Source organism: Lepidochelys kempii, chromosome 17, assembly GCF_965140265.1.
Source record: "Lepidochelys kempii isolate rLepKem1 chromosome 17, rLepKem1.hap2, whole genome shotgun sequence".
Taxonomy (NCBI): domain Eukaryota; kingdom Metazoa; phylum Chordata; order Testudines; family Cheloniidae; genus Lepidochelys; species Lepidochelys kempii.
The window spans coordinates 9,318,611-9,343,124 of NC_133272.1; the positions used below are offsets into that span (position 1 = coordinate 9,318,611).

Here is a 24,514-nt window from a genome sequence, read left to right on the forward strand (position 1 = left end):
TACATAAGATGTGTGGTAAAAATTCCTCAGGTAAACTACCAGTGGGATTACCTTCGTGCTGCATCAAAGTTGCTTTTTACAAAGTCATTAAAAGGCCGCATATGTTCTTCTTTCGTAAACAAGACATGGTTGGCAATACTTTGAAGTATCTAAACAGTAAAATAGAAAATAGAATTGTTAAAGGCACACAGAGGTTTTACACATTACACTTAATCCAGCTGTACCAATGAAACATCTCTTCCCACTTTGGCAGATTCATCCACTTCTATTTATCTATGAAAATCCACAGGGGACACACAAAAAGGCTGTTGAACAACCCAATTAATTTCAATTTAGTAGACTGTGCCCACTGCAGCCTTTATGCAAATAAATCTTTGTCCAGTTGGCTGGAAGAAAAGGGGTGTTTGCACCTTTAAAGGCTCCCTTTAGTGGTGAGAAGGGGGAAATTTTACAGGAATGGACAGAAAGGGCAGGGAGCATGGGGCCAAGTCAGAACAAGCTCACTCCATTGCCTTTCATGTAGGCTTGAAGAATGAGGGGGTATTTATTCCTCTTGCAGCCATGGAATGGTGTTTTCTTCCCCCAAACTCTCAGTACTCGCATAACTACACTGATTAGTGGTCACTAGTTGAATCAAGTGTACAGGAAGAGAGTTTTTCAGCTACAAAATTCACTTACTAAGTGAGTGCACTTTGAGGTACTACTATTTCAAACAGCCCAACTTGCTGTGCAGTAAGGGTATGTCTACCCCGCACTTAAAATCCCATGACTAGCTTGAGCCAGCTGACGTAGACTTGCAGGGCTCAAGCTAAGCGGCTGTTTAACTGCAGTAAAGATATTTGGGCTGACTACAGGCCACAGGCCCACGAGAAAGTCTGGTTTCTATATTTTTATCTAAGATGTGTGGCAAAGATTTCTCAGGTAAACTACCAGTGGAATTACCTTTGTACTTCATCAAAGTTGCTTTTTACAAAGTCATTAAAAAGGTGTAGTCAGCCTTACTGGCTTTTCAACAACCTCCTATGTAGGTATATTTAGAGGCATCGGAGGCGTACTCAACATTAAAATATTTATATGACAGTAAGGCACATACATGTCAAGTTTTCTGATATACGTACATCCACTGAAATTCAAAACCTTCATGAGGCTTTGAAAATAATTTTCAGAAGTGAGGAACAGAAACTTAACAGGAACAAAAGGTTGAGTCGTACTACCTTTTAGACAGCAGTTAGCAGTGTGTCCTGCTTAATTTCTTGTGCCCTCACTTCTGAGCTATTAATTTTCAGTCAGAACTCTGCAGCCCAAAGCTTGAATTTTGCACAACTGTGCAAACAAGTCTTAATATTCTGACACAGAATTGTCCGAATTAAAAAACAGCAATGCAGGTCTGGGAGGCCAAACAGTATAGGGCTCTTTTATACTCAGGGTAACTTACAGGGTTACTGGGAAACATCAAAATATTTGTTTTTTATACAAATCTTTCCCCTCAAGAACTAGACTGAGATAAAGCCTGCACATTAGAATTATGATATATACCCAAGCATAGTTCAGAAACTGCAATTCAAATTAGCTGTAAAATTAATAGAAAATGTATACATTTAAACACTGAAGTCCTGGCTAGAGTAAACTTAAAGCTGAGATAAGTCTCCTTATAGTTTTTTTAAACAGAGAATTAAAGCCAAATTAAAATCACCTAGAAAACACAGTAAGTCCAAATAAAAATACAGAAACAAGCAAATTCAATCCTTCACCTTTGACATTAACTTCAAGCCCCTTTCAATTCTAGGTGGAGGCTTTTTATCTAAAATTCCTGCCTCATAAGGGGAGACAATTGCAGGATTGATGAACCTTAGGAACATGGCACTTCCAACTGCTCCAATGCTGTTCTGAGGAAACCGCTGGCTGACAACCTAAAAAGTAAAGTTGAGAATTATAAAGCTACAGTTTGAATTAAAGTAAAAGAGGAAGGAAAGCTGAAAAAAGTGTTCCGCTCTAGTCCCATTTTAAGTATTTATCAATCACTCCAGACCATAAACAGGACTATACAGGATTGATAAATTTGAGTAGGATTATGCTGATTTGAGAATATCGTTTAAATCCGGAGTTATAATGGCTTAATAACCTAGAGGAAGAACACCACCTTCATGATAATTAAGTGCAAGAGGAAGAGGGATTTTTAAAGCAGATGTACATAATTTTACTGCAAGTTTCATACACCCGTCCCTATGTGGGTGAAATTATTTAGTAGAGGGTCAAATTGGTACAAATCCAAGAAGTAGTTTAAAAATAACTAGTCACTAAGAAAGTAATAATGTGGACAATTATTCCAACATATTCAAATATATATTATGTCCCAGTCAAAAACATGGGAAGTGTGTTTCTAATTTGTCAGATTTTTAAGATTACTCACAGAAGCCCCTTCACCATTAAAATTTACATTATAATGATTCTTGGGTACTTTTAACCTTGGAGGAAAGACTTCATTGGAACCTGAAAGAAAACTTGAAGAGGAGAAATAACTCACCATTTCAACAGTTTTGCCAAATGAAATGATACGATCAAGAACAGATCAGTTATATTGGTAAAGAGGAATTCTGCTATTCAACATTATTCTTAACTTGCACACATATACCCTTCCCTCTTATTCACTTCAGTGCCCAGCAAAATCATATAAAGATGGGGACAGAATTTGCTGAAAAACTGTAGATTTAGGTACTACTTTTGGGGACCCAATCCAAAATAGTTGGAATATTTTGTAGAATGAACAGAATGAAATATATGGAAAGAAAAACTAAGTCTTCTCAGTTATTACCTAAAGAATCTTTGTATTTTAATAAAAGGCTTATGAACTCAGGGGCTGAAAACAAAAACTTGTTACCGCTTAGAGTGCTAAACTGACTGGAAGTTAGTTCATCTGAAAAATCTTTGGAATGAGGTTTCTGAGAAATGCAGAGGTCTGAGGAGAACCTTCTAGACTGTTAAATGGAGTACATGTACTACGTAGACTTCTGAAATGCCATCTGAAGAACATCAGTAAGAATTATACTATGGAATTTTAGAAAAATCTCTTGTTGGGAATATGGTGAAAGCTACTTCTGTAGATATGAAAGTTCATGCCCTTCAAACCTGACACTAGTTCTTTAAAGCACCTTTCCATAAAACTGCAGGAGGCTAGATATTAAAACAGGTTGATTTACTCATCTTGTCATCACATATACCAGTATGGTTTTTTGCTGTTCACAGGGCTTTTAATACAGTCCTAAAGTTCCCCAGCTTGATCTACCTTCTCTATTTTAAAATGAATGAAACTGAGGATAGACAATCCATGAAGAAATTGTACTGATAACTACGGATTACACGTAAATTACTGGCAGGCTACTAGAATAAATTCATTGCAAAAATCAATGCTGTCAAGGATAAATTACAAATAAATATTCATGACTATATATTTAGGATGGCTCCTTTATCAAGTTCTAGTTAAGGTCCCAAGAAGCAAACAGGGAATGCGATGGACCCAAGAGCATGTGTTTTTTCCAAATAGCCTGTGGATAGTATATATTGTTCTACAGCTTATTGTTTAGAAGGGAAGTGAAAAGAGAAATGCAGCAATAATGTTATTTTAATACAAATAAAGGTATCTTGTCACTGTGAATGTAGGTCTCCAGGATTCATGAGGACTTAAGCTGTCATGAATGCAGCTGAAACAACCATGGTGTGACCCCACAGCCTAAATTTTGCTATGAGTTTTTGTAGTATTATGTTCTTTAGTCCTTTAGTTTACTTGTTCTTGGTTTCTGAAACAGCAGAAGACACTGCAGAAAATCCCTTCAGGGTAGTTCAGAGGTCTCATTACCTTTCATCCATGAAATGTTATTGATGCTTAGTCTTAAGTATATTGAAGAAATGGAGTGGGGAGAAAGCACAAACGAGTTGTTAGTGTGGAAAAAGTACCTTCAAAAGGTAATTGACAGCACAGATTGAACAGGATCAGTGTGTGTGTTCTCATTTGCTTGTAGAAGAAGGCTGATAGAGATCTCTGAGAACACCATGAAGTTCAATAAGCTCACCAGGGAATATTTTAAACAGCTAATGATGAAAAAGCAAGCAATAGCTCAGGGACACCTCTGCCTATAAGAACTTTAAATGTCAATAGAAGTGTCTAATGAATGAGAAAGGTGGGTATCAAGGTTTAGGATTCCCAGGGGTGGTAGTGAACCTGCATCATTACAAGTAACAGGTGTACATGCTCTCCAGGCCTCAGAATTCATTTTCAAAGGGTAAAAGAACCTAGAATTCTTCAACATGTAAATTTTGCTGATGAAGAAGCATGATGAATAACGCATGAAAACTTAACAGATTATAGTTTATTTTAAATATTTGAGTAATAGTTCCCATTTTAATTTATATTTAAACAGACTACTTACCCTGTTTAAAATAGCTTTTAGTTATCGAACCACAACTACTTTTACAAATATCACAAGTACCAAGAACCTTAAAACTTGAAGAACCCCCACCAAGAACAAGGATAGAATAAATGTACACTATGTCAAAATAAATGAATATTGTTTTCAAAGGCAGTGCTTTCAAAAAAGTCAGTAAGTCACATAGAATTTTTTTAGTACTACAATCCATTAAAACATCACGAGTTCTGTATTAAAGTTTAAACTTCGATCAAAACCAGACTACTTTATCAGTAAACAGCAACAAAATTTGATTTCTATTAACCGCTATTGACCAAAAAGTCTTAAAGTATGAAATTTTACAATATTTTCAACAGCTTAAATTTTAATAGTCTCAAATCTCAGTAATTCATGTTCCTATAAATACTTTGCTTCAGACATCAAGTATTTATTAGCAGTGTAGCAATGCATACATCATTGAAAATTATTTATTAGCAGTGTAGCAATGCATACATCATTGAAAATCTATCAGTGTGGCTCCGAATAATTTAGATTAGATAAATACTGCCAAAAGAGCCAGCAGGAGAAAGCATTTTTTCACGGATCAAAAAGAGAACAGATTTTTAACAATAATTTCTCAATGGCAATGTTGTAGTAGTTTAAAAGAAAAAAAGAAAAGAAAAAAATGTTAGGACCAGAATAATTCTCCATCAGATAAAATTAAGAAAGGTCAACCTTTCCTCTGAAAAGTTTCAAATGTGCCTTTAGCCTTGCAATGTAAAGTTTAAAGACAATCCTATACAGATTCAGTACAAAGAGTACTGTTCTATTTTTCAAAAATAGGAGGAAATAAATGACACTGTTTAATGTAAACTGCATCTTTTGCAAGAATAAATCTCCAAGAGTAAAATTTAGAATATTTAATCCCGTTTTCTTCCTAGACTCTATTTCAAAAAGATTTTTAAATTTAAATCCTTAAAAAAGTTTCAGGATAAAATCTAATCCTATTAAAGATGTTCTTAACCCAGAATGACTGTCATGTAACTTCTAGTTCACCTGAAATGCCATGGAAAACATATCATTAACACATAGCACATATTAAAGACTTTTTCCCTTCACTTACAAACCCACAATTCTCAAGATTTCATCAAACACTGATTACCTTTTTCCAGAATAATGCCGTGCAGATCGCACTTTTTGCATACAAACATGATTAACACTCTGCTCAATTAATGCAAAAAAAAATGGGTGAGAATTATCAAAATGCTCAACTTGCATTTTTCCTTTATGCATCTTATTCTCCACAGCATTCACACACAGTAGGCAGAGATCACTCAAGACACAATAAATCTTAACTTCCAATTACATTACTATATCAACACACATTTTCTTGTAAGGAAAGCAAAAGCATAATACTCAATTGTCAATTTAAAATCTATTTTCTTTATCCCAGTACTGGCTTACCTTAGGAGATTTGCTCATTTGTATAAGTACAAATGCTAAATTTTATTTGTTACTCACAAGGCAAAACTTAAGGGAAAATAAATAAAAAACAATTCACAAGACAATGAAGTGAAACTACTTTTCAGTGCACTATTTGTGTTAAGCTGAGTTTTCCCACTTCCAGGAAAAGACACATCTACAAACCAAGATGTTGAAATAAAGCAGACCTGGATTTTCCTAAAGTCTAGAAGTCATTTTCTTTTAACGTTTATTTATAATTGCAAATGGTGGCAAGGATAGAAGATCAGAATATTGAACATCAAGCAGTAAGGTTAAAAATGCCTTTTTGTTGACTCAAATAGGCACACAGAGAATATTTAAAATATAAACTTAATTCCAGTGTTAATTGAAATGAAAGCTATTTTTGTGCCAGAATTAGTAGAATGATTTTATAGTGAAGGTCAAATAGGCTAAGGTGAAGATGTTCTGAACAAACAGCAAAAGACTTTTGTTTTGCTTTGAAAGAAATGGCTAATAAAAAGTTCTCCAAACTTACTGATTTTTTGTTTTCCTTTTTTTCTTTTACGGTAGCTTTATTCAGTAGAGAGTGGCAAGTTGCCTACAGAACAGAGATGAGCACAAACAAGTCACAGCACCAACTACATACAGCAACAAAAACAATGTTGACTTGTACATAAAATTACACAATAAAATGTAACAAACATAACAAAAAATGAAATATATAAACTAAAGTTTGATGGAGTTTTTATTCCACATACTTATTTTACTACATCTTATTCACAAAGCACTAAATACCATGCAAGCAAATGTTGGGTTTCAATCATTTCTACTATTTCTGGCTAGGTTAAAATGCTTAAATTTGCTTATGATAAACAATATCAGGCATAAATTATTATATTCAGCTTTCAAAACATGTTTTGCCATACCCCCAAATATTTTTTAAATAGCATATTTCAAAAGTTTAACTTTTAGAAGGTCTACATCATTTTTTTAAATAATTTTTAGATTTAAATCTTCTCAAGTTTCTCTGTGTGTCCTTCAAATTTAGTTTAATGTATGATTCATATTCATAATTTTCTCATCTTAACGTAATTGGATCACAATCATGGTTTAAATTATTTTCATGGGTGCACAATATGGCACAAAGTTTCTGTAAATAAAGACTGAGAAAACCAGCAGGTCTTTGCAGAAACTGCTACAGATTTAAAATTCAAGAGCTTTGACTAGACTATGTTCATTTTTGAAATGCATCCCTGGTCAAAAGGGCCAGCCCAAGGCCTGTGCACCACCTCACACTGTGATTTAAGTCAGACAGTGGAACGCAGACCTTCTGTGCTGTTCCCTCTGCACAGAGGGCAACTTCACCAGTGAGGATAAAAGCCATGTCCTCCACATTAGCCGAAAATAACTATTTTGAATAAAGCAGCAGTAACCATCAATACAGATTACAATAAAATAGCATTAAGGAGGAAACAGGGGCCACACTAAAATTTGGCATTTTGTTACAAGGAAGCTTACAAGACACTCTTTTAAAAAACAAAAAGCCCCACCCACAAGTCAGAATTCGGGTAGATACTAGAGCCCTGCACGGGATTATTTTTAATACCCGCTCCCAGCCTGCCCCACAATACCCATTCCCACCTATTATAGCAGCTGATCCTGCAGGATCTGCAGGATCCCATCCCACCCCACAATACAGACTCCCACTCCTTCCTGCTATTATGGCGGTAGGTCCTGTAGGATCCCAGTCCCACTGCAGGGCTCTACACTAGTTCCGTGCAGGGCTCTGGCAGATACCATAAAGTCTGTGTAACAGCCTACAAAATAAAAATGGTGGAAATTTACAGAAAAGTTTTCATCTTCAATCCGCTTCATATTTACCTTCTAGCACAGTGGTTCAACCCATGGGCCACTTGCTATCCAACCAGCACACAGCTGCGGCCCATGTGACATCCTCAGGGCCATACAGGTAGTATACATATCTCATGTGGATGTAGCCCACAAAACAGAGCTCCATACGTGGCCCACAATGGTAAATAGGTTGAGAACCACTGTTCTAACATGTATGATCAGTTCAGCACAAAATCCACCTACTAATAAAACTAGTTTCACACCGCTGAATCTGGTATAATGGCAATTCACAACAAAAAAGTTGTGACAAGATCAGCTGAAATTTCTATTCTATTTAATCAAAAGAAATCTCAGAAATAGATACTGCCACACACACTGTGCGTTAGGGAATAAATTTCTGTAGCAAATCAGAATCCCATCCTCATGTTAAGAAAAAACACAGGTCTCTTTACACACACCAAACAGTGCTCTTTGATAATGGTATGTTGACTGAGTTTGTTCTCGACTTCCTATCTTGCACAACATATGGAATAAGTTACCTGAAAATGAGTGAGCATGTGTACTAACCATTGCAATAACCAGAGGCTTAACTATTAGTTACGTGTTGGTGATTTACACGAGGAAATACCTCTTATGAATTCTATTCGCACTACCCGAAGTGCTATTCAGTGTGGTCCTGACTATCCAAATTAAATCTGTTTTAATGAGATTGTTGCATTAACTGAAAGCAATTCATTTTCAGAATCAATTCTGATTAGTATTTCCTTCACATCCATTTATAAGCCCCCCCAAAATACTGCAAAATTAGTCCCATTTGCAAGACTGAATACACTTCATGCTGGGAGATGGCAGATTCCCTTAGGGATTTTTATGAGGTTGCTTAAAAGAACTGTTTTACTCTTTCCCAGCCAAAATTATTATATATGGGGGCTGTATGTTATATATGAACCATAGCGTTCTAAAAGTAGAGTTATATAATGCAAAATAAAGAATGACAATTCAGACATAATTCTCATTTCTTTAGTCTTGGCCACCATCTTCAAATTTCTCTAGTACTTGAATGTAGGGGAATAAGCTAATGAATGTTTTGATAAACCAAATGTGGCGTAAAGAGGAGAAAGTAGGAGACAATGGGGAAAGAAATGCAAATAAAAGGCTATTCACAACAAATTCAAAATCAAGCCTTATTTACAGCAGGCTGAAGATAGCAGACTGTTCAAAGACCTCAAGTACTCCTCAACTGCCAGATGAAGACTAGTTTATTTTAGTATTGTATTTTTCCAATTAATCTCATTTTTCCAATTACTCTTATTTGTACTTTTTGGCAAAGTCCAATGAGACACTTGGTTCCAAGAGCAACCTAGTTGGTACATAAATGCTTCAAAAGGTGAGAAGTAAAAATGTATCTTAGTAGTCCTCTGTAGGATTTTCTTTGGCAATATCTCAATGTATATGTTCCAGTAGCCATGGAATTGAACTAAAAAACTTCTGTACACAAACAAATGTAACTGTTAGAATATTTTCAAACCTATTTCTATCTCAACAAATTTTGCTAAGTAATAGCATATAAGAAACTAGCTCAGACAAAGAGACAGAACCTAGACCAGAGGAAACAACATCAAGTAACTGAAGCAATACTCAAGGTTTTATCTAAAGTTGTCAGTCGATAATGTTAAAAACACCCCCGCACATCATCCATGAAGCAGTATTTGTTTCATCTTGAAAGGAAACCTGCCTGTCATCCCCTCAAGCCCACTGGATGCAACTTCCTAAAACCACCCCTAGATGGAGAGAAAATGAACGATCAGACTATTTTATATCACAGGCACAAGCTATTTTTGTAGATCTAGACCCACATAAAAGAGAGTTGATTAGAGGTATCTTTCAATGACTTGACTGTGAAATCAATGTATTTCTCTTTATTCCCCTTATTTGGCATTTTGTACTTGAAGACCTGTGATTAAAAAGTTAAAAAATAAAATAATCTCTGCTCAATTTGCTTTGGATATCTAATAATCTTCAGGAATTCAAGAAGAGTCCTATATTTTCAATCAGCACCAAAAACAATGCATTGTTTGTAGAGTACTCATCTTAAAAGCCAAAAAAGTTACATTTATAGAAGGAATAGTCAGTGGGTAGAAAACAGCGATGCAGTAGTTCTGGTCTACCCCGGTATGGGTAATTCTTTTATAACACACAAATAGCTCAGGAAAGTGTGTTCACCCATAACTTAAGACAGGATTATTTGCTATGGAAAAGTATTTTTTTCTCTTTTCCATACTGAAATGCATGCTGCCAAACAGGATTGATTCTTTGCTGTATTGGCTTCAACACAAAAGTAATTGCAGATGGGGTCTCTGTTTTTGCATCATCTTATTCCTTACTTGCACCTGGATTTTTTGCATCCCACCTTTAAAATTAAACTTGGATACCACTCAGATCCAAGATGTGGTACCACTCAGGGTCACCAAATGAAATTAATAGGTAGCACCTTTAAAACAAACAAAAGGAAGTATTTCTTCACACTATGCACAGTCAACCTGTGGAACTCTTTGCCAGAGGATGTTGTGAAGGTCAAGACTGTAACAGCGTTCAAAAAAACAACTAGATAAATTCATGGAGGATAGGTCCATCAATGGCTATTAGCCAGGATGGGCAGGGATGGTGTCCTAGCCTCGGACTGCCAGAAGCTGGGAATGAGCATCAGGCGATGGATCACTTGATAATTACTGTTCATTCCCTCTGGGGCACATCGCATTGGCCACTGTTGGAAGACCGGATACTGGGCAAGATGGACCTTTGGTCTGACCCTGTATGGCTTTTCTTAGGTGCAGAACATATGCTGCACCACCCCCATTTTAAGGTTACCAGTGTCCTACCTGCCAATAGATGGAACTTAAAACTTTCTCTCCTTTTACAATATATAGCTTCATAATAGAGAATGCTTTTATATGATTAAGTATAAGAGCTTAGAGAAATCTTTCAGAAAGTGCTCGATGAGAGAGCACAGTACATGTGGGACAAAGGAATAAAGACTGAATGTTGCATTGGCTTGGCTCTCTCTATGCTCACAGACACAACACTTCCTGAGTCCGCAAGTTTTACTAGCTTCAAGAGTAAGTCCTAAGACAACTCTCTACTAACATATTGCCATTAACATTTCAGGATATATGCCGATTGAGACAATCTAAATTTAAACTTACTGATGCAACATCAACTTGGAATTTAGAAGTTATTTTAAAATGACAGGAGTCAAATAAGAGCTTCTACTAAAATCAATAGAAAATTTGTATAAAATAGAGTTATAGGAAGAAACCCTCAATCTGTGAAGCTTGTATGATATTTTCCATTTTAACCAGCTTCACAATAAAGTGAGCTGAAGAACATTTTAAACCGTTAGTTCTGTTCATTCGTATCTGATGAATAACAGTTCTGTTCATTCGTATCTGATGAATAATATTTCTGCAGAACTAACATGGATAATAGTTTTTATACGTTTTTTTACTGAAACAGAAAAACAGTTACGATTTACTTCAAAGATAACAGTTTGTGCACTTACTGTACTTAAAGTAGAGAACTGAAGACAACTATTTAAATTCAGGGACCAAGCAGGCTTTTTAATAGCTCTTGTATTTATGCAGCTAACACATACCTATGATCTTTTTAAAGATCGATGGATGGATAATTATACTATTATGTAGAGCAAACCATCTATTAGTTGAATGGATTTTATACAGGGGAAGTCACTCCAGGTACAGAAAGTAAATGTGCATATTGCTATTAAATTCAAAACACTTGTTTAATCTTCCTCCACACTTGCCAGATTTTCCCTCTTTGTTGCCCTCACCCTCAAAGGCTCCACACTGTACACTTCTGGCAATAACAGCTGCCCTCTTACCTCCACAGCTAACCAATGCTGTGCCTTCAGTCTCCTAGTAGAGGTATTAGAGCAAGACAAGATGACCTCACCCTTATTAGCTCAGGGTGCTCAGGTGTGAATTCAAAGTGGCAGGCCAGCCCCATAAACACAGTTCATTCCCTAGGCTAAGATTATGTATGCTGAATTTCAGCTTGGAGGATTAATTACATAAATCCTATAAAACAGTTTTAAGAAAGAAATGGTCATAGCACTTTATTATTGGCCCATGGCATGAAATAACAGTTTTAAACCAGAAATTCTGACCTTTGCTATCTCTACAACAAAACTTAGGGTTTAAAGATTTAAACCCTAACTGTGGGCATACCTGGTACAGACAATGGCACACGCTGCGAAGCTGGGGTGGAAACTCAGAAGAGGAATTAATGATTGCATGGAAGAATTTCTCGGTCATCTGCAGGAGACTCCGTTGGTTGGCTTCAAGACTTTCTGTATGCTCCAATCTGCAACAGACCCATACATATGACAATCTTTCAAAATGTTACCATTCAAAAAACATACAAGTTGCTCTTATATGTTTGATAGCAGCCATGTTTCAGTGTAACGTTACTAGCAACCTTGTTGAAATGCTAACGACCTACCAATAGAGACATCTGCACAATAGATTTAACCTAAGAGGCAGAATGAGTTGAACAAAGTAATTTACAAATATCAGGCCATTTTACAGCTTTGTAAAAAAAATCATGATAATAGAATTCTCATCCATCACTACCCTTAACCGCCATGAACACAGTTTAGGGTCTCACATACCCATGGAGGACGAGAAGTCCAGCAATGGTATCATAAAGTTGAGGACATCTCCAACAAGACAGGTATTGTTTGTGCCTTAAGATCCGCATACGTAACAGGTTTTGTCAGGGTCATGGTTTTATTGAAAGTTCAAGCAGTTACTGAGGTAGCCATAGATAGGTATATTTCATGCAGGTAGAAGGGGTATTTATAAATGTGGCCTTTTATCACTTCCCAAAGTCAAAGACATGGATAAAAGCACAGAAAAGGAAGCTTATTTTTTGGGAAAGCTATTTTAGCTAGCGTAAAATAAAAAAAAGGGAGAGACTTGCAGAACAGAGTTAGAAAAAAAAAGCAACTACAAAATAATCTAACCATTTAGTATATATTCTGAGGAGATATGGGAGTAATCAGGACAAAGTAGGCCATATAAAAAGAAAAACTTTCGTAGCTGAGCAACTGGTTTACTGGCTTAGAGCAAATGATCTGCAGAGCTATGGGCAAGAGTCACATACATCAGGCCAGATTCGTATGTTCCATATTCAGGTATGGCACTGGCCAATGGCCATGCTGCCAAGGTGGCACCGTAGAACTCGACGCAGCATCCAGTGACCAATCGAGCTGGTGATGCCTTGGCAAGGGGCTAACCTACCCTTCCGTGCCAGAGGAATCCTCTTGCGGTGACCACGGGGGAGCCATCAATGCCTGCGTCTGTCATCTGACCGTCGCCACTGGAAACCGGCGCTTCGAATGGGACCGGTACCGCAATGGAGATCACTCCCGCAGAGCGGGTGATGGGGACCTACGCCGAGAAGATGACCAGCGGGAGGGTGAACAGTGCTGGTAATACAGAGACCAGTAACTCCCCCAGGCGACCTGCGTTAAGAGGGCAGAGTCTGCGAACGCGGTGCCGGTGATTTAGGGTGAGCCCCTGAAGGCCTGGACTGCGAAGCCATAGATCTGTGGCATGGAGTCGGAGAGTATTGCCTCGGTTCAGGAGACAGGCAGTGCTCACCTGCCCCTGGGGGGTCTTGGCGACTAGCCTGCACTTGTAGGGACCCTTTGCCGCTCCCTGGGGCGCACGCGGTGCCACCAGCGGTGGTAGAGGCCTCTGATCTCTCTGCTCCAGGAGAGCCTGGGAAGGCACCGATCCCGCCACAAGTCTGCGTCCCCAACTGCTCCTTGGAGTTGGCAGTGGATCCTTTGGGGGACTAAGGGCCCTGACTGGGGAGACACATCCATGTGGCTCCAATGTGGGCGGGCGGCCCGAACTGGCTCCTTTGCCCGATGGCCTTTCTTCCCTGGTGCCAGAGAGCCTTGTTTCTTGGTCTTCTTCCTGGGCACGGCGACAGAGAGCAGTGCTGGGGGCGTGCTACGCACTGAGACAGAGGTATTAGCAGTGAAGTCCAGCTGGGATGGCTCGGAAGCTGGTTGGAGGGCAGCTTCCATGAGGGGAGCCCTCAAATGGATGTTGTGCTCCGTCTGAGTCCTGGGTCGAAAATGGTTACAGATACAACTCCTGTCCTTCACACGTGATTCCCCTAAGCACTTGAGGCAACTGCTGTGGGGGTCACTAACAGGCATAGGCCTGTTGCAGTCTGAGCAGGGTTTAAACCCCAAAGGACCAGGGAATGTCCCGCCTGGGGCTAAATCCTCGATGGGACTAACTTCTAGCTACATTTAACAATTACTTAACACTAACTTCTATAAACAAACTATTTACAAGGCCCTAAGGCTCAAAGTAGAAGAGATGAAACCGCTAGCCCTTGCTGTGCAAGGGAAGGCACTCCGACTAACCACCATGGGCGGTAAGAAGAAACTGAGTGGGCGTAGGGCTGGCAGTGCCCGATATACCGACGCATGTGCGCGGCACTCAAGGGGGTGCCAGAGCCAACCCTACGGATACCACTAGGGCAAAAATCTCTGACGACTACGCACAGGGGCACGCACACACCTAGAATGGAGTCGACATGAGCAAGCACTCAAAGAAAAAAAATCAATTCTGTCAAATTAGTGTGGATGGGAAACAGGCTTATAAATAATGATGATGATTTTTTTCACATTTCAAACCTTGTAGGATCCACCTCAAAGCTGACATGTTGCCATTCAGAGGATGTGATCACAGTCCTCAATAAAGGTTCCAGGAGCTTCTGCAGATATGTAGCACCATATACCTATGGAGAAAATACATCAGAATGTGTGGCCAGGCCAGCATAACTCAAAGCACAAGAATATTTTCAAATACTGAGTATGTCAAGCTTTATACACTAATTCTATTTTGTCCTACATCTGATTATGTTTGTACAAGCAATGAATCTTAAAATATATTCTCTGAGATTATATAGTTCTCATAGCCAGAATGCTACACACACAAGCAAACATATGCTTAAGAAATGTGAAAAGTACTTAGAATTATCACTTTCCTGTCTGAGAAGTTTATGCACAAATGCTATTAAGTACTATATTAAACTTTTGAAGTATATCAAATTAAAGCAAGTAAACTTTCAAAATAGTACAATAAGAGAAACATGTGAATACAAGTCACTACCTCTCTCATTTATAACACGTTTTTTTAAAGACTGCATACTCCTACCTACCCAAAAAGATACCAAGTTCATCATCACTGCTTTATTCGTAGAAGTATCTATGCAATTTGGGTACCAAATGCTTATTTTCTTATGAATTGAATGCACAGAAGGAGGAAATATTTCTTGAACAAGTTAAGGACAGAGACTGTTCCACAGCTTTTTAAATAAGATGGCTGATAAAACAGCTACCAGTTAAAATAACTTTTTCGCATCATCTTTGACTTGATAAACAGGTCTTAAATTGATCAGATTAGGGCATAGGACAGAATCATATAAAGTTAATATTTGTACTTCATAGGATCATTTTTGGAATGCAAAGTTATAACTGAGTTCTACAATTATTTTCATAAACGATTCCTCCTAAATAACTAATTAAAGCAGAAGTTATCAAATGTTGTAAGCCTCTTTAAAAACAGATGGGACTCCTGCTTAGCCTACATCAATTCAATGCCCCCATCTCAGTTTACCTAGTTCCTAACAAGGCCTTAAACTGGAATTCAGTTTATTTGAAGAAAGGCCAGACTTTGTTTCCCATCTCTGTGAGGACAGAGAGAAAGACACCTTCTGCAAAAAGAAAAGGAGTACTTGTGGCACCTTAGAGACGAACAAATTTGAGCATAAGCTTTCGTCAGCTACAGCTCACTTAATCGGAAACTAGCCTCCTGGGCGCAGCCTTCCAACTCTTCAGTAAGCTAGATCTGCATTCTAGAATCACCCATCTGATGGCCTGGGCAGACTTCAACTAAACCAACTTAAAATACATTTTAATATTCAGACTAGGACTGAAGACTGCAGTGACTGCCTAACAGATTCTAAAATATTAGAAGATGGATAAGAAGAGCATTAGCTAGTCCAACACTTGCATCAAATAGGAAACAATTATATTCTACCTGCATTTAACGAACATTGACTTGAATGTGTCTACTAAGTCTGCTATAAATACTTCTATTATGCAAACTTTTCCATTACGGTATTCAACTTCCACCCTGGTAGCTCTGAAACAGATGAACCCTGCAGAATGAACACTGGGCTCCCTGGAAACTTTCAAGGCGGCCTCCAGATTAAAGTGTGAACTAAAGAGGGTGTGTCATGAAGTCGCCAAAAAAGTTTTACCCCACCACCCCATCCCAAATCAGGCCTCGGCATGGAAGGTCTCCAAGGATTAGACACCGTAAGTCTTTATAAAAAAAAGAACTGCATGGCATCTTGATGAACTTTCAAGAATTGTCTGTGACTGTGTAGACAAATACAGCCATCAAATTATAGCTTGCACTCTCCAGTCATCAGAACTATCTTATTTTCAATTATCTATTTCAAGTACTCAGAGTTTAATGTAATCCAACTGCAGTTTCACATTTCTGAGTTAATATATTTTTTCCTGTTAGTCTGTCACTCTTCAAAAGAGTTTTATAAACAGGAACCGAAGCTCATATAACTTACCTTAAAACAGAAAGTCATTATTTTACTGGCCAAGCTATTTCCCCTGAACAGAGTCTGCATGGAATCTGCCAGTTCCACTTCCTTAGAAAACATGTTCCAAAGCAGCTGGTAGAGCAAGTGCCGGGAGTCAAAGAGGGTGACCAGGACACGAGCTAGTTCATCCTTAAGGAACAGAAATAAAGAGGTTAGTGTGTCAGAGCAGTAAAGAGGCTGGATTGTGAAAACCTCCCCAAACATGTCTAATGTAAACTGTGCTAGAAAAAGATGTCAGTGACAATTTGCCTCTCAAGTATTCTAGCTTGCGCTAAATATTTTCTTCTAGTTAGTAGTTTGTCCTGTTTTGAAATATTTGACCATGTTAAAATTTGTATAGCACAGGCTGAAACATGGTCTAGAGTGTTTCAGCCTGTGCTACACAAATTTTAATGTGGTCAAATATTTCAAAACAGGACAAACTACTAACTAGAAGAAAATATTTAGCACAAGCTAGAATACTTGAGAGGCAAATTGTCCCATTAAGTCTTACAAGTAAACCTTAAAGTGTGCTCGTCCCACTCCCCCACTTCTAATTTTATTTCTAAATCTCTCCTCGAGTACCCCACCAGATCATGTTATTCTGGTAGGTTCTTTAATATGTTCCTAAAACCATCTCACTTGTGAGCCTATGATGAACCAAGGTGGAAGTCTAATTGATTCACCCACTGTATAAACAGACCAGACAGACAGACCAGGGAAAAAGCACATTAGGTTACCAAAACACAGGCCTACTCTGGTATTACAGTACATATACCCAACAGTCCCCACACCGAGCAACATTAAAAGGACAAGAAAAAACTATTTTACCATAACAGGCTAACAATTACCATTTCAACTATAATTTTAAAATATACCACAATACCTTAGTTTAGACTAAAGCTCTCAGCAAAATAGACCCAATCACAGTTGTAGAACCCTCTGAGAAAAAGGTCATGTATTACAACACAGGCCCTAACAGGGTAGCCTCAACTCTTCGTTTCTTTAGTCAACTTTTGTTTCAACATTATCGTTAAATTGGAAGAGCAGTAAATTTAATTCCAAGTCTTATGTAAGACTTTTTGAAGGAGTTAAGCAGGTTACACCTTACGAAACAAAATGCACTTGGGGTTAACAAATGTCATGTAACTGGATGTGTGAATCAACTTACCCACTGCGAACAAGGCACCACATTGGCCAATGCCATAGCAATAGGTAGCTCTCCTTGGTCACCCATCATAGTGACCAATTCCACCAATCTCTCAAACCGATCTGCTAGTACAGTTTCTGCTAGCGTATCAAACTCTGTACCCTGCTGTAGAATTTTGGTGAGGACTTCCATAAATGTAGCTCTTGTCTGGAGATCTTTATGATAACCTAAACCTAACAAGATAGTAACAAAATAAAGACTTGAGTCACAAAGTCATGTACTTCTTAATTAAGGCTCAAGCCTTCGTATGTGAATCATAAACAGTTGATTCTAACTACTTTACCTATTGAGTGCATAAGGCCACTGTCCACATTAGCATTGAGTAAGTTTGACATCGCAAGAACAGTGCAGTGTCGCAACGAAGCCAGTCTTCGAGACATTCCACGTTTCCTGCCACCTGTTTGTGCATTTTCATCTTCAACTTCACTACAGTCATTTAGAAGGTTCATAAATAGAGTGAAATATCTAAAACAAAAACAACATTTGTACATATGGATAAGTGAGACTTTGTTTAAAAAAAAGTCAGTCTTCGAGCAGAATGGTCTAGGATATAAAATAGAATGCTCTGTTGTACACCTCCCAGAAATATAAGTTAGACTTGCTCTGGGTATTTTTCTTTTTGTTTTCTTTTGTGTTTTACTGTGATTATTATTATCATCATCATCATCATCTACAGCTTCTAAAGAATGTATGTTGAGAGTGCGAAGGCAGTATCACAAAGCCTGCATGGAGAATTCCTCAGACCCGGCAACTGAATTTCATGAGATTGCTTTTCTAAAAGATTGCATATTCTTCCATTCATAAAATTAAAATTGAAACAAGATAATTCTGTGAAATAAGCATATACACATGCTTGGAGAAAACAAAGTTACATTTAATGACTGCTTTCCAAATATTTTTACTTTTACCAACTGAAGTGTTTGCTTAAACCTAGGAGGGAGATTCGTAAATTCAGAGGATATACTGAGGCAACTCCCTGAATAAAATTAACCCTTGCAAGATTAAGAATAATTTGCTTCATAATAAACATAAAATAATGCATCTGCCTTAAATTATAGTAGAATTGAAATTGTTTGAAAATGACTATTTACTTAAGAAATAATTGGGATTTGGCTTCCATCAGTTCAACACCATCTCCTTCTTCAGGCTGTAGTGGAAGCCCAGCAAGAAGAGAGACCACTGCTTCCATACTTGCTTGGTCTAGATCTCTGAATCAAAAATGAAAGAGTTAAATTAAACAGGGCCAGTGTCTTAGTCTAAAAACCTTACTATGCCTACTAAAAATCTAAGTCTAATTTATAAGATACTTATGGATCATATTATAAGCATGATCACTCTTTCTGCAGTTCTCAGAATGACATTAGCTTTGGTCACAGTTCATGGCAAGTCCAAATGAAATTACTCTCATTCATAATGTTAAAGGTGAACTGAATTTTTTTTTTTTTAAATCTTCAACCATTTGTTTAAAAAAATGTAGGTTTAATCTTAAAAATGACAGTTAAATAGTTTAAACAAACTGTTAAGTTAATTCCTCTTACTTGCCAAAACTGAAGTTCAGAGCTCTGCATTTTCCTTTAGGTTGTAAGACATGCAGCCTATGTTCTGTTTCAAGGTGTACAGTCACCAAGTAACAAGAGAAACAGAACCTGAACTTGGGTCTTGATAAGCAAAAACCCTTGAACAATACAATGAAGTTTTCTTTTCAAAGGAAGCCTCGAACATGTATTGCCTTTATACTAAAGTCGTCAAAAGAAGTTTAAACATTTTATCATTTTACATATCACCTTTAGCAGATGAGGGTTTCTCTACAAAAATGTTTATGGCTGGATCTGCAAAAGGATTTAGGTGCATAACTTCCACATTAGGCGTCTAACTCCCAGAATCTGGCTGCATTCGGATTCGCAAAGCACCTCTCCCAGGAAGAGGGGTGGAGCTTTGTACACACCCCTGTGGCTGGCATCTCCAATTAGCTCCTTGGGCAAGGAGCTGCCTCCCGTATTGTTTTTTGTGAATCCCGTTCTCAGGCACCTCTCTCTCCCTATTCACAGAAAAGGGCTGACACGCAGGTTTTGAATGCAAGTGATTTTCTTAGGCACCTAAATTGATTGTGAATCTAGCCCCAGTGTGACTCTACTCTGCACTAGTCTGCATGGACCCTGCTGATTCGCGGTAGCAGTTCGTTGATGTGCTCTCATCTACCACCACTTGAAAGAGGGCTAGATGAAAGCCCATTAACTAATTGTTAATATGTCAGCAGTGTCCACACAGTTAGTCCATGGAAGGCTTGTGAGGGGCAGGTTCACACCCCAGCTTCGCCATGAACTAAATGGTCACTTACACAAGCCCTGAGGCCCTCTAGAAGTGCGAAGCCTAGCTCGTATCTCTCTCTGAATTAGCATGCTGAAAAGAGTAGCGCAGCTGCGGTAGCGTGGCCGGCAGCAGCTACCATGCCGTGCGAGCTGGGAATCACACCCCCGAGCATGCAGTGTCGAGACAGCCTCAGAAAGAGTGTTCTGTCAACCTCTCTCTTACCTTGTCAGGCATTTTACATCTTCATCTGTTGCTTGGTTGGATGTGCCCATAACCCAGTCTGTCAGATATTCCACCATTTTGTTCCTATAAGAAATACTACAGTACAGAAAACTGAAAATACACTGTCTGAAGTTGGTGGTGCTCAAGGTGGTATTTTTAATTATTAACTTTATATTTTACAAACACATTTAAACTGCAAACCTTAACGATTAACTCGGTTTAGTAACTGTAGGGTACTGATTAAGGCTCTGATCCTGCACTGACTTCCAATAGAACCCTGCACCCATGTAGAGTCCCTACTGTCAGACTTCAAGAGGACTCTGCACAGGCGTAGAGGTCCATGGTAGCAAACCCTGATGCAGGATTGAGGCCTAAATTAAATACAAAGAAACAAGAAAATGTTTTGCATGTTAGTAAGAAAGTGTCACCCCCACACCCACCTGCCCACTATACTCCACAAGAACACACTACCCCAAATAGAACCACTATAATTATTATTATGAATTATCGTTATTGGCATTACTGTTTAATTTAGTACTCACCTAAATTTCATCTCTTGGCAAAATGAAAGGTCATCTCGCCTCTCCATCATTACCTCCACTAGTTGACAGAGTTTAGTTTTTATTTGAATTGCATGTACCAAATTTCCGAGCACACGTACGTATCTGTGAAGGTCAGAGTAAGTAAAACACTAAATAAATTAACTTCAAAGCATTCGGGGGGGATGACACATTTGAGGAATTTCTTCTGGTTGTCTAAAATTACACTTGTATAACCAGTCATTGCAGACCTTGCGTGAGATTTTCCAATCTGTGACCAGTGGCTTTTAAAGCAGCTTGAGATAGCGAGTGAAGAATTTCCTCTGTGCTGGGGAAGCTGACTGAGATGGCTCTGTACCATCCTACACAGGTCCCCACTTACCCCACAGATGAAGTGAGAGGGAGACGTGTCATTAATGTTTTGGAGATAGGAAGTGAGAGAAAGGGAGGAGACGGGGAATGGCAGAGCTGATAGTTTGACTGTCTACTGGAGGACCTTACATCATGGCAAAAATCAGAGCTACTCCCCTATAGCTTTAACTTCTGCCAGTGTCTGGGGGCTGAGAATCAGAACATTAACCAGCTTCCTATTGCACCCAAGCAGAGCATGAAGGGGGGTGGAGACACTGCGTGATTATCTAAAAACTTACTCTGCAGAGGGGAAACAGTCAAGATTTCTTACCTGACTAGATTTAGCATCATGGTCTCTATACTAGCTTGTCCCAGATGTTCTGAGCTCCCTTCAGTATGATTATCAAGCAGGTTTTTCATTATAGCAATAGTCTGCTCTACAAATTGTGTGTTGGTCTCAGTTAACAAAACCTATAGGAAGACGACATCGAGTCATAATTCTTAGAAGTGATGCCCAAAAATAAATGAATTAAATGTATACAGTATTAGAAAATATTCATATTACTGTAGCACTCGGCAGCAATCTAATGGACAAGTATTGTTCTGATTAACCTACTCAGAAGAATTCCAACACTTAACAGAGCTAAGTCTCAAAGTTTATCTAATAAAGACAGCATTTTCCCAGAATATAAATCCTATTAAGTAGGAAGATAGTTAAAAGTTAATAAATTTAAGCATGCTAGACTAATATAGTCTGGAATCTCAAATGCAAATTAAGAATTGTATGGTCTATTCACACAATCATCATCATGATGCCTTCCATCATGTAATAAATAGTTCTCTGGCTCTTTGTGTAAAAACACAAACATAAAGAGGTAGGTATCAATTTTAAATATCTATGTGAAGGGTAAGATAGCTGATATTTTCAATCTGATAAAAATATGAAAACATATCCAAACATTTTACCTGTCCTTGAGAGTCAAAAAATTTGCTGATAGTATTCTTCATTTTGTTAAACAGCATTGGATAAAGTGCTGGACTCAATTCCAGACCCACCAGATCTTTAATATTAGTCCGTATCTGAAGTCCCACTTTCTCATGGTTACAGACCATTAGAGATAGTAATCTATCTATGAATTTGCTAACAGGAGTCTCTGCATTTCCCTCGGTGGATACCATAGATATCATGGAGCCTTTACGCTCATTGATTGGACCCATGGGTGGACTGTAAGTTGCTAATCCTGCATTGCTGCGATGCTGGAGACACACTCCTCCAAGAGCACACAAGAACCCAGTCATGTTGATCCATTCCTGCAGAGAATCTGTGTCAGACAAGTCTATGGAGCCTCCCCCACTAACATGAGACATTCGTCGCCTGACAATTGTCTTGTGAAGGCTATCAGTAACCTGGAAAAGAGTTGTTCAAAATGAGATCTCTCTAGAATTACAAGCAATTATCAGCTAAAGAAAACAGACTTTAAGTGTCATTCAGTAAAGAAATCCAATAATTTATAAATTTAAAACAATGTCAATAAAAAACTATTCAATTCTCAGGAGATTTTGCAAATCGTTACATCAGAGGCAAGTAGGTAGGAGAGTATAAACTGAAATGTATCCTTAAGTCACATTCTCTGTCAATCACTTAAAAAAACAGACTATACTGGCTTATGATTGGTACCAATGATACATTTTTAACTCTTATTTTCATAGTAAATGTAAGGGAGACGTGAAAATTTTTGACTTCACGTAAGCTTGAGAAACACTGATTCTGATCATGATTACTCTGTTTCCAACTATACTGTGTACTCAGTGAAGTGGGCAGACAGGGTGAACCCACTAGTATACGGCAGAGGTAATGCCCAACTCAGTGTATCACTGCAGAGCGCACAGGAACAACTCATTAGCTATGGAATGAATTCAGAAGTAACTCAAGTCACCCATATGAGGGATTGATTGAAAAAAGAGTGTTAAATTAAAAGTTTAAAAAATTAAAGTTAGATATAAATTAATATGGTAAACTTAAATGACTAGAAAATACAAGATTTCTGTCAGCACTTCTGATAACTGAATAGATAGGAAGCTTCAGAATACCTGGCCATCTTCCATTTTGGTCTTTGGATAGTTGAGGATTAGTTTTGTAGCTTGTTCCCACTTTGTATGTGTATCTTCCCATGCCTAAAATACATCACATCAAGAATTTCAGATATTTACCTCAGATTACTTCCTACAACAACACTACTGATTGCTTTCCACACAACATATTTTCAGCTACCAATAAGAAACATTTTCATAAAGAGAACTTACTTCAGTGTTGCCTGCAGTTGGATGTTCAATGCGCCTTAATAATGCCATCACTCTTTTCTGAAGAGCTGCTCTCCCTAAGCAAGGAGTATACAGTACAATAAAATTAATCTAACAGCCATTTTTATTTTAAAATAAATCTTTATTAGAAACGAAAGCTTGCATAAATAAAAATGAATATTCTTAAAAAAAACCAGACGACTTGTAAGACTTAATCACAAGCACGCCAGTATTATAAAAAAAATGTTTTCGGGGAAACTCTCTCCTTCACTTAAACTATCAGGTCTAGGTGTTCAAAAATTCAGTCAGTGTCCCCCTACAATACTTGATCTTACTATTACATAAGCATTGCAGGGAGGAAGCAATCTTCAAATATTTTGTATCAAAGAAAATTTTTAGTCTTTCTACATGTAACTTCATTCATGGAAACTGCCATGAAATCACATGATTGAGACAGACTAGAGATAAGTATTACAGCATTTCACTTATACCAGGACTAGCTTTAACATTTTGAAATATACTTTAAAGAACATAAATAATACTCAGGGAGACAAAAAGTTTGTTTAGTCTCTCCCTTCTTACCTGTAGACATCATATTGCTGACAGACGCAAACTCCATGAAGGTGTTGTAGTTTGGCAAAAAATTATGTACCGAGACTTCATCTACTCCACACCTGATATCTGCTTCCTCACAGAGATGACGGAAACAGGACATCGCAACAAGAACTGCCTCAATGTCAGGGCTCCACAGAAACATGTACAGGGCAACCTCTAATTTTGTTTGGGCTTGGCGACATATTGGAGTTCCACTGCATCCTGCTGTACTTTCCTTGGGGGGAAATACATTTGCATATCTGGTAATATTACTTAACAGGCAATTTTCTCAAAATAGATCTTTATCCCATTCCTCCTCCTGCAAATTATTTGTATTCCAGCAGCACCCAACAGCCCCATCTGAGATCAGGGCTCTGTTTTACTGTGTATTTGTACGGCACCCAGGATGAGACTGTCCCATCAAAGAGTGTGGCCCAGTGGATACAGGACTGGATTCAAAGGACCTGTGTTCTATTCCTGGCTCTGCCACTGGTCTGCTTGGTGACCCTGGGCATGTGCTTTAATCCTCTGTGCCTCAGTTTCACTGCTGTAAAATGGGAATGATA

The 24,514-nt window shown here is 38.1% G+C and overlaps 1 protein-coding gene across 9 annotated transcripts in view; it reads right to left on the reverse strand.

The window, feature by feature from the left end:
* The window catches only part of NF1 (neurofibromin 1), a 170,623-nt gene that overhangs the window by 93,136 nt on the left and 52,973 nt on the right, over positions 1-24,514 (reverse strand). For 6 of the 9 annotated variants that reach the window (XR_012155355.1, XM_073315123.1, XM_073315119.1 and 3 more), the window contains 16 exons: positions 23,937-24,183; positions 23,358-23,431; positions 23,145-23,228; positions 22,020-22,460; positions 21,385-21,524; positions 20,706-20,828; positions 20,164-20,247; positions 18,723-18,839; positions 17,915-18,096; positions 17,593-17,804; positions 16,410-16,571; positions 14,443-14,555; positions 11,960-12,095; positions 6,400-6,462; positions 1,752-1,910; positions 52-149 (listed from right to left, as the gene is read on the reverse strand). Coding sequence is in view for 8 of the 9 variants with exons in the window: in XM_073315123.1 (XP_073171224.1) it covers positions 52-149; positions 1,752-1,910; positions 6,400-6,462; positions 11,960-12,095; positions 14,443-14,555; positions 16,410-16,571; positions 17,593-17,804; positions 17,915-18,096; positions 18,723-18,839; positions 20,164-20,247; positions 20,706-20,828; positions 21,385-21,524; positions 22,020-22,460; positions 23,145-23,228; positions 23,358-23,431; positions 23,937-24,183 (2,435 nt within the window). In the remaining variant the exon portion in view is untranslated. The remainder of the gene's footprint in view (positions 1-51; positions 150-1,751; positions 1,911-6,399; positions 6,463-11,959; positions 12,096-14,442; positions 14,556-16,409; positions 16,572-17,592; positions 17,805-17,914; positions 18,097-18,722; positions 18,840-20,163; positions 20,248-20,705; positions 20,829-21,384; positions 21,525-22,019; positions 22,461-23,144; positions 23,229-23,357; positions 23,432-23,936; positions 24,184-24,514) is intronic. The other 3 variants (XM_073315120.1, XM_073315122.1, XM_073315121.1) reach the window with 3 other exon arrangements.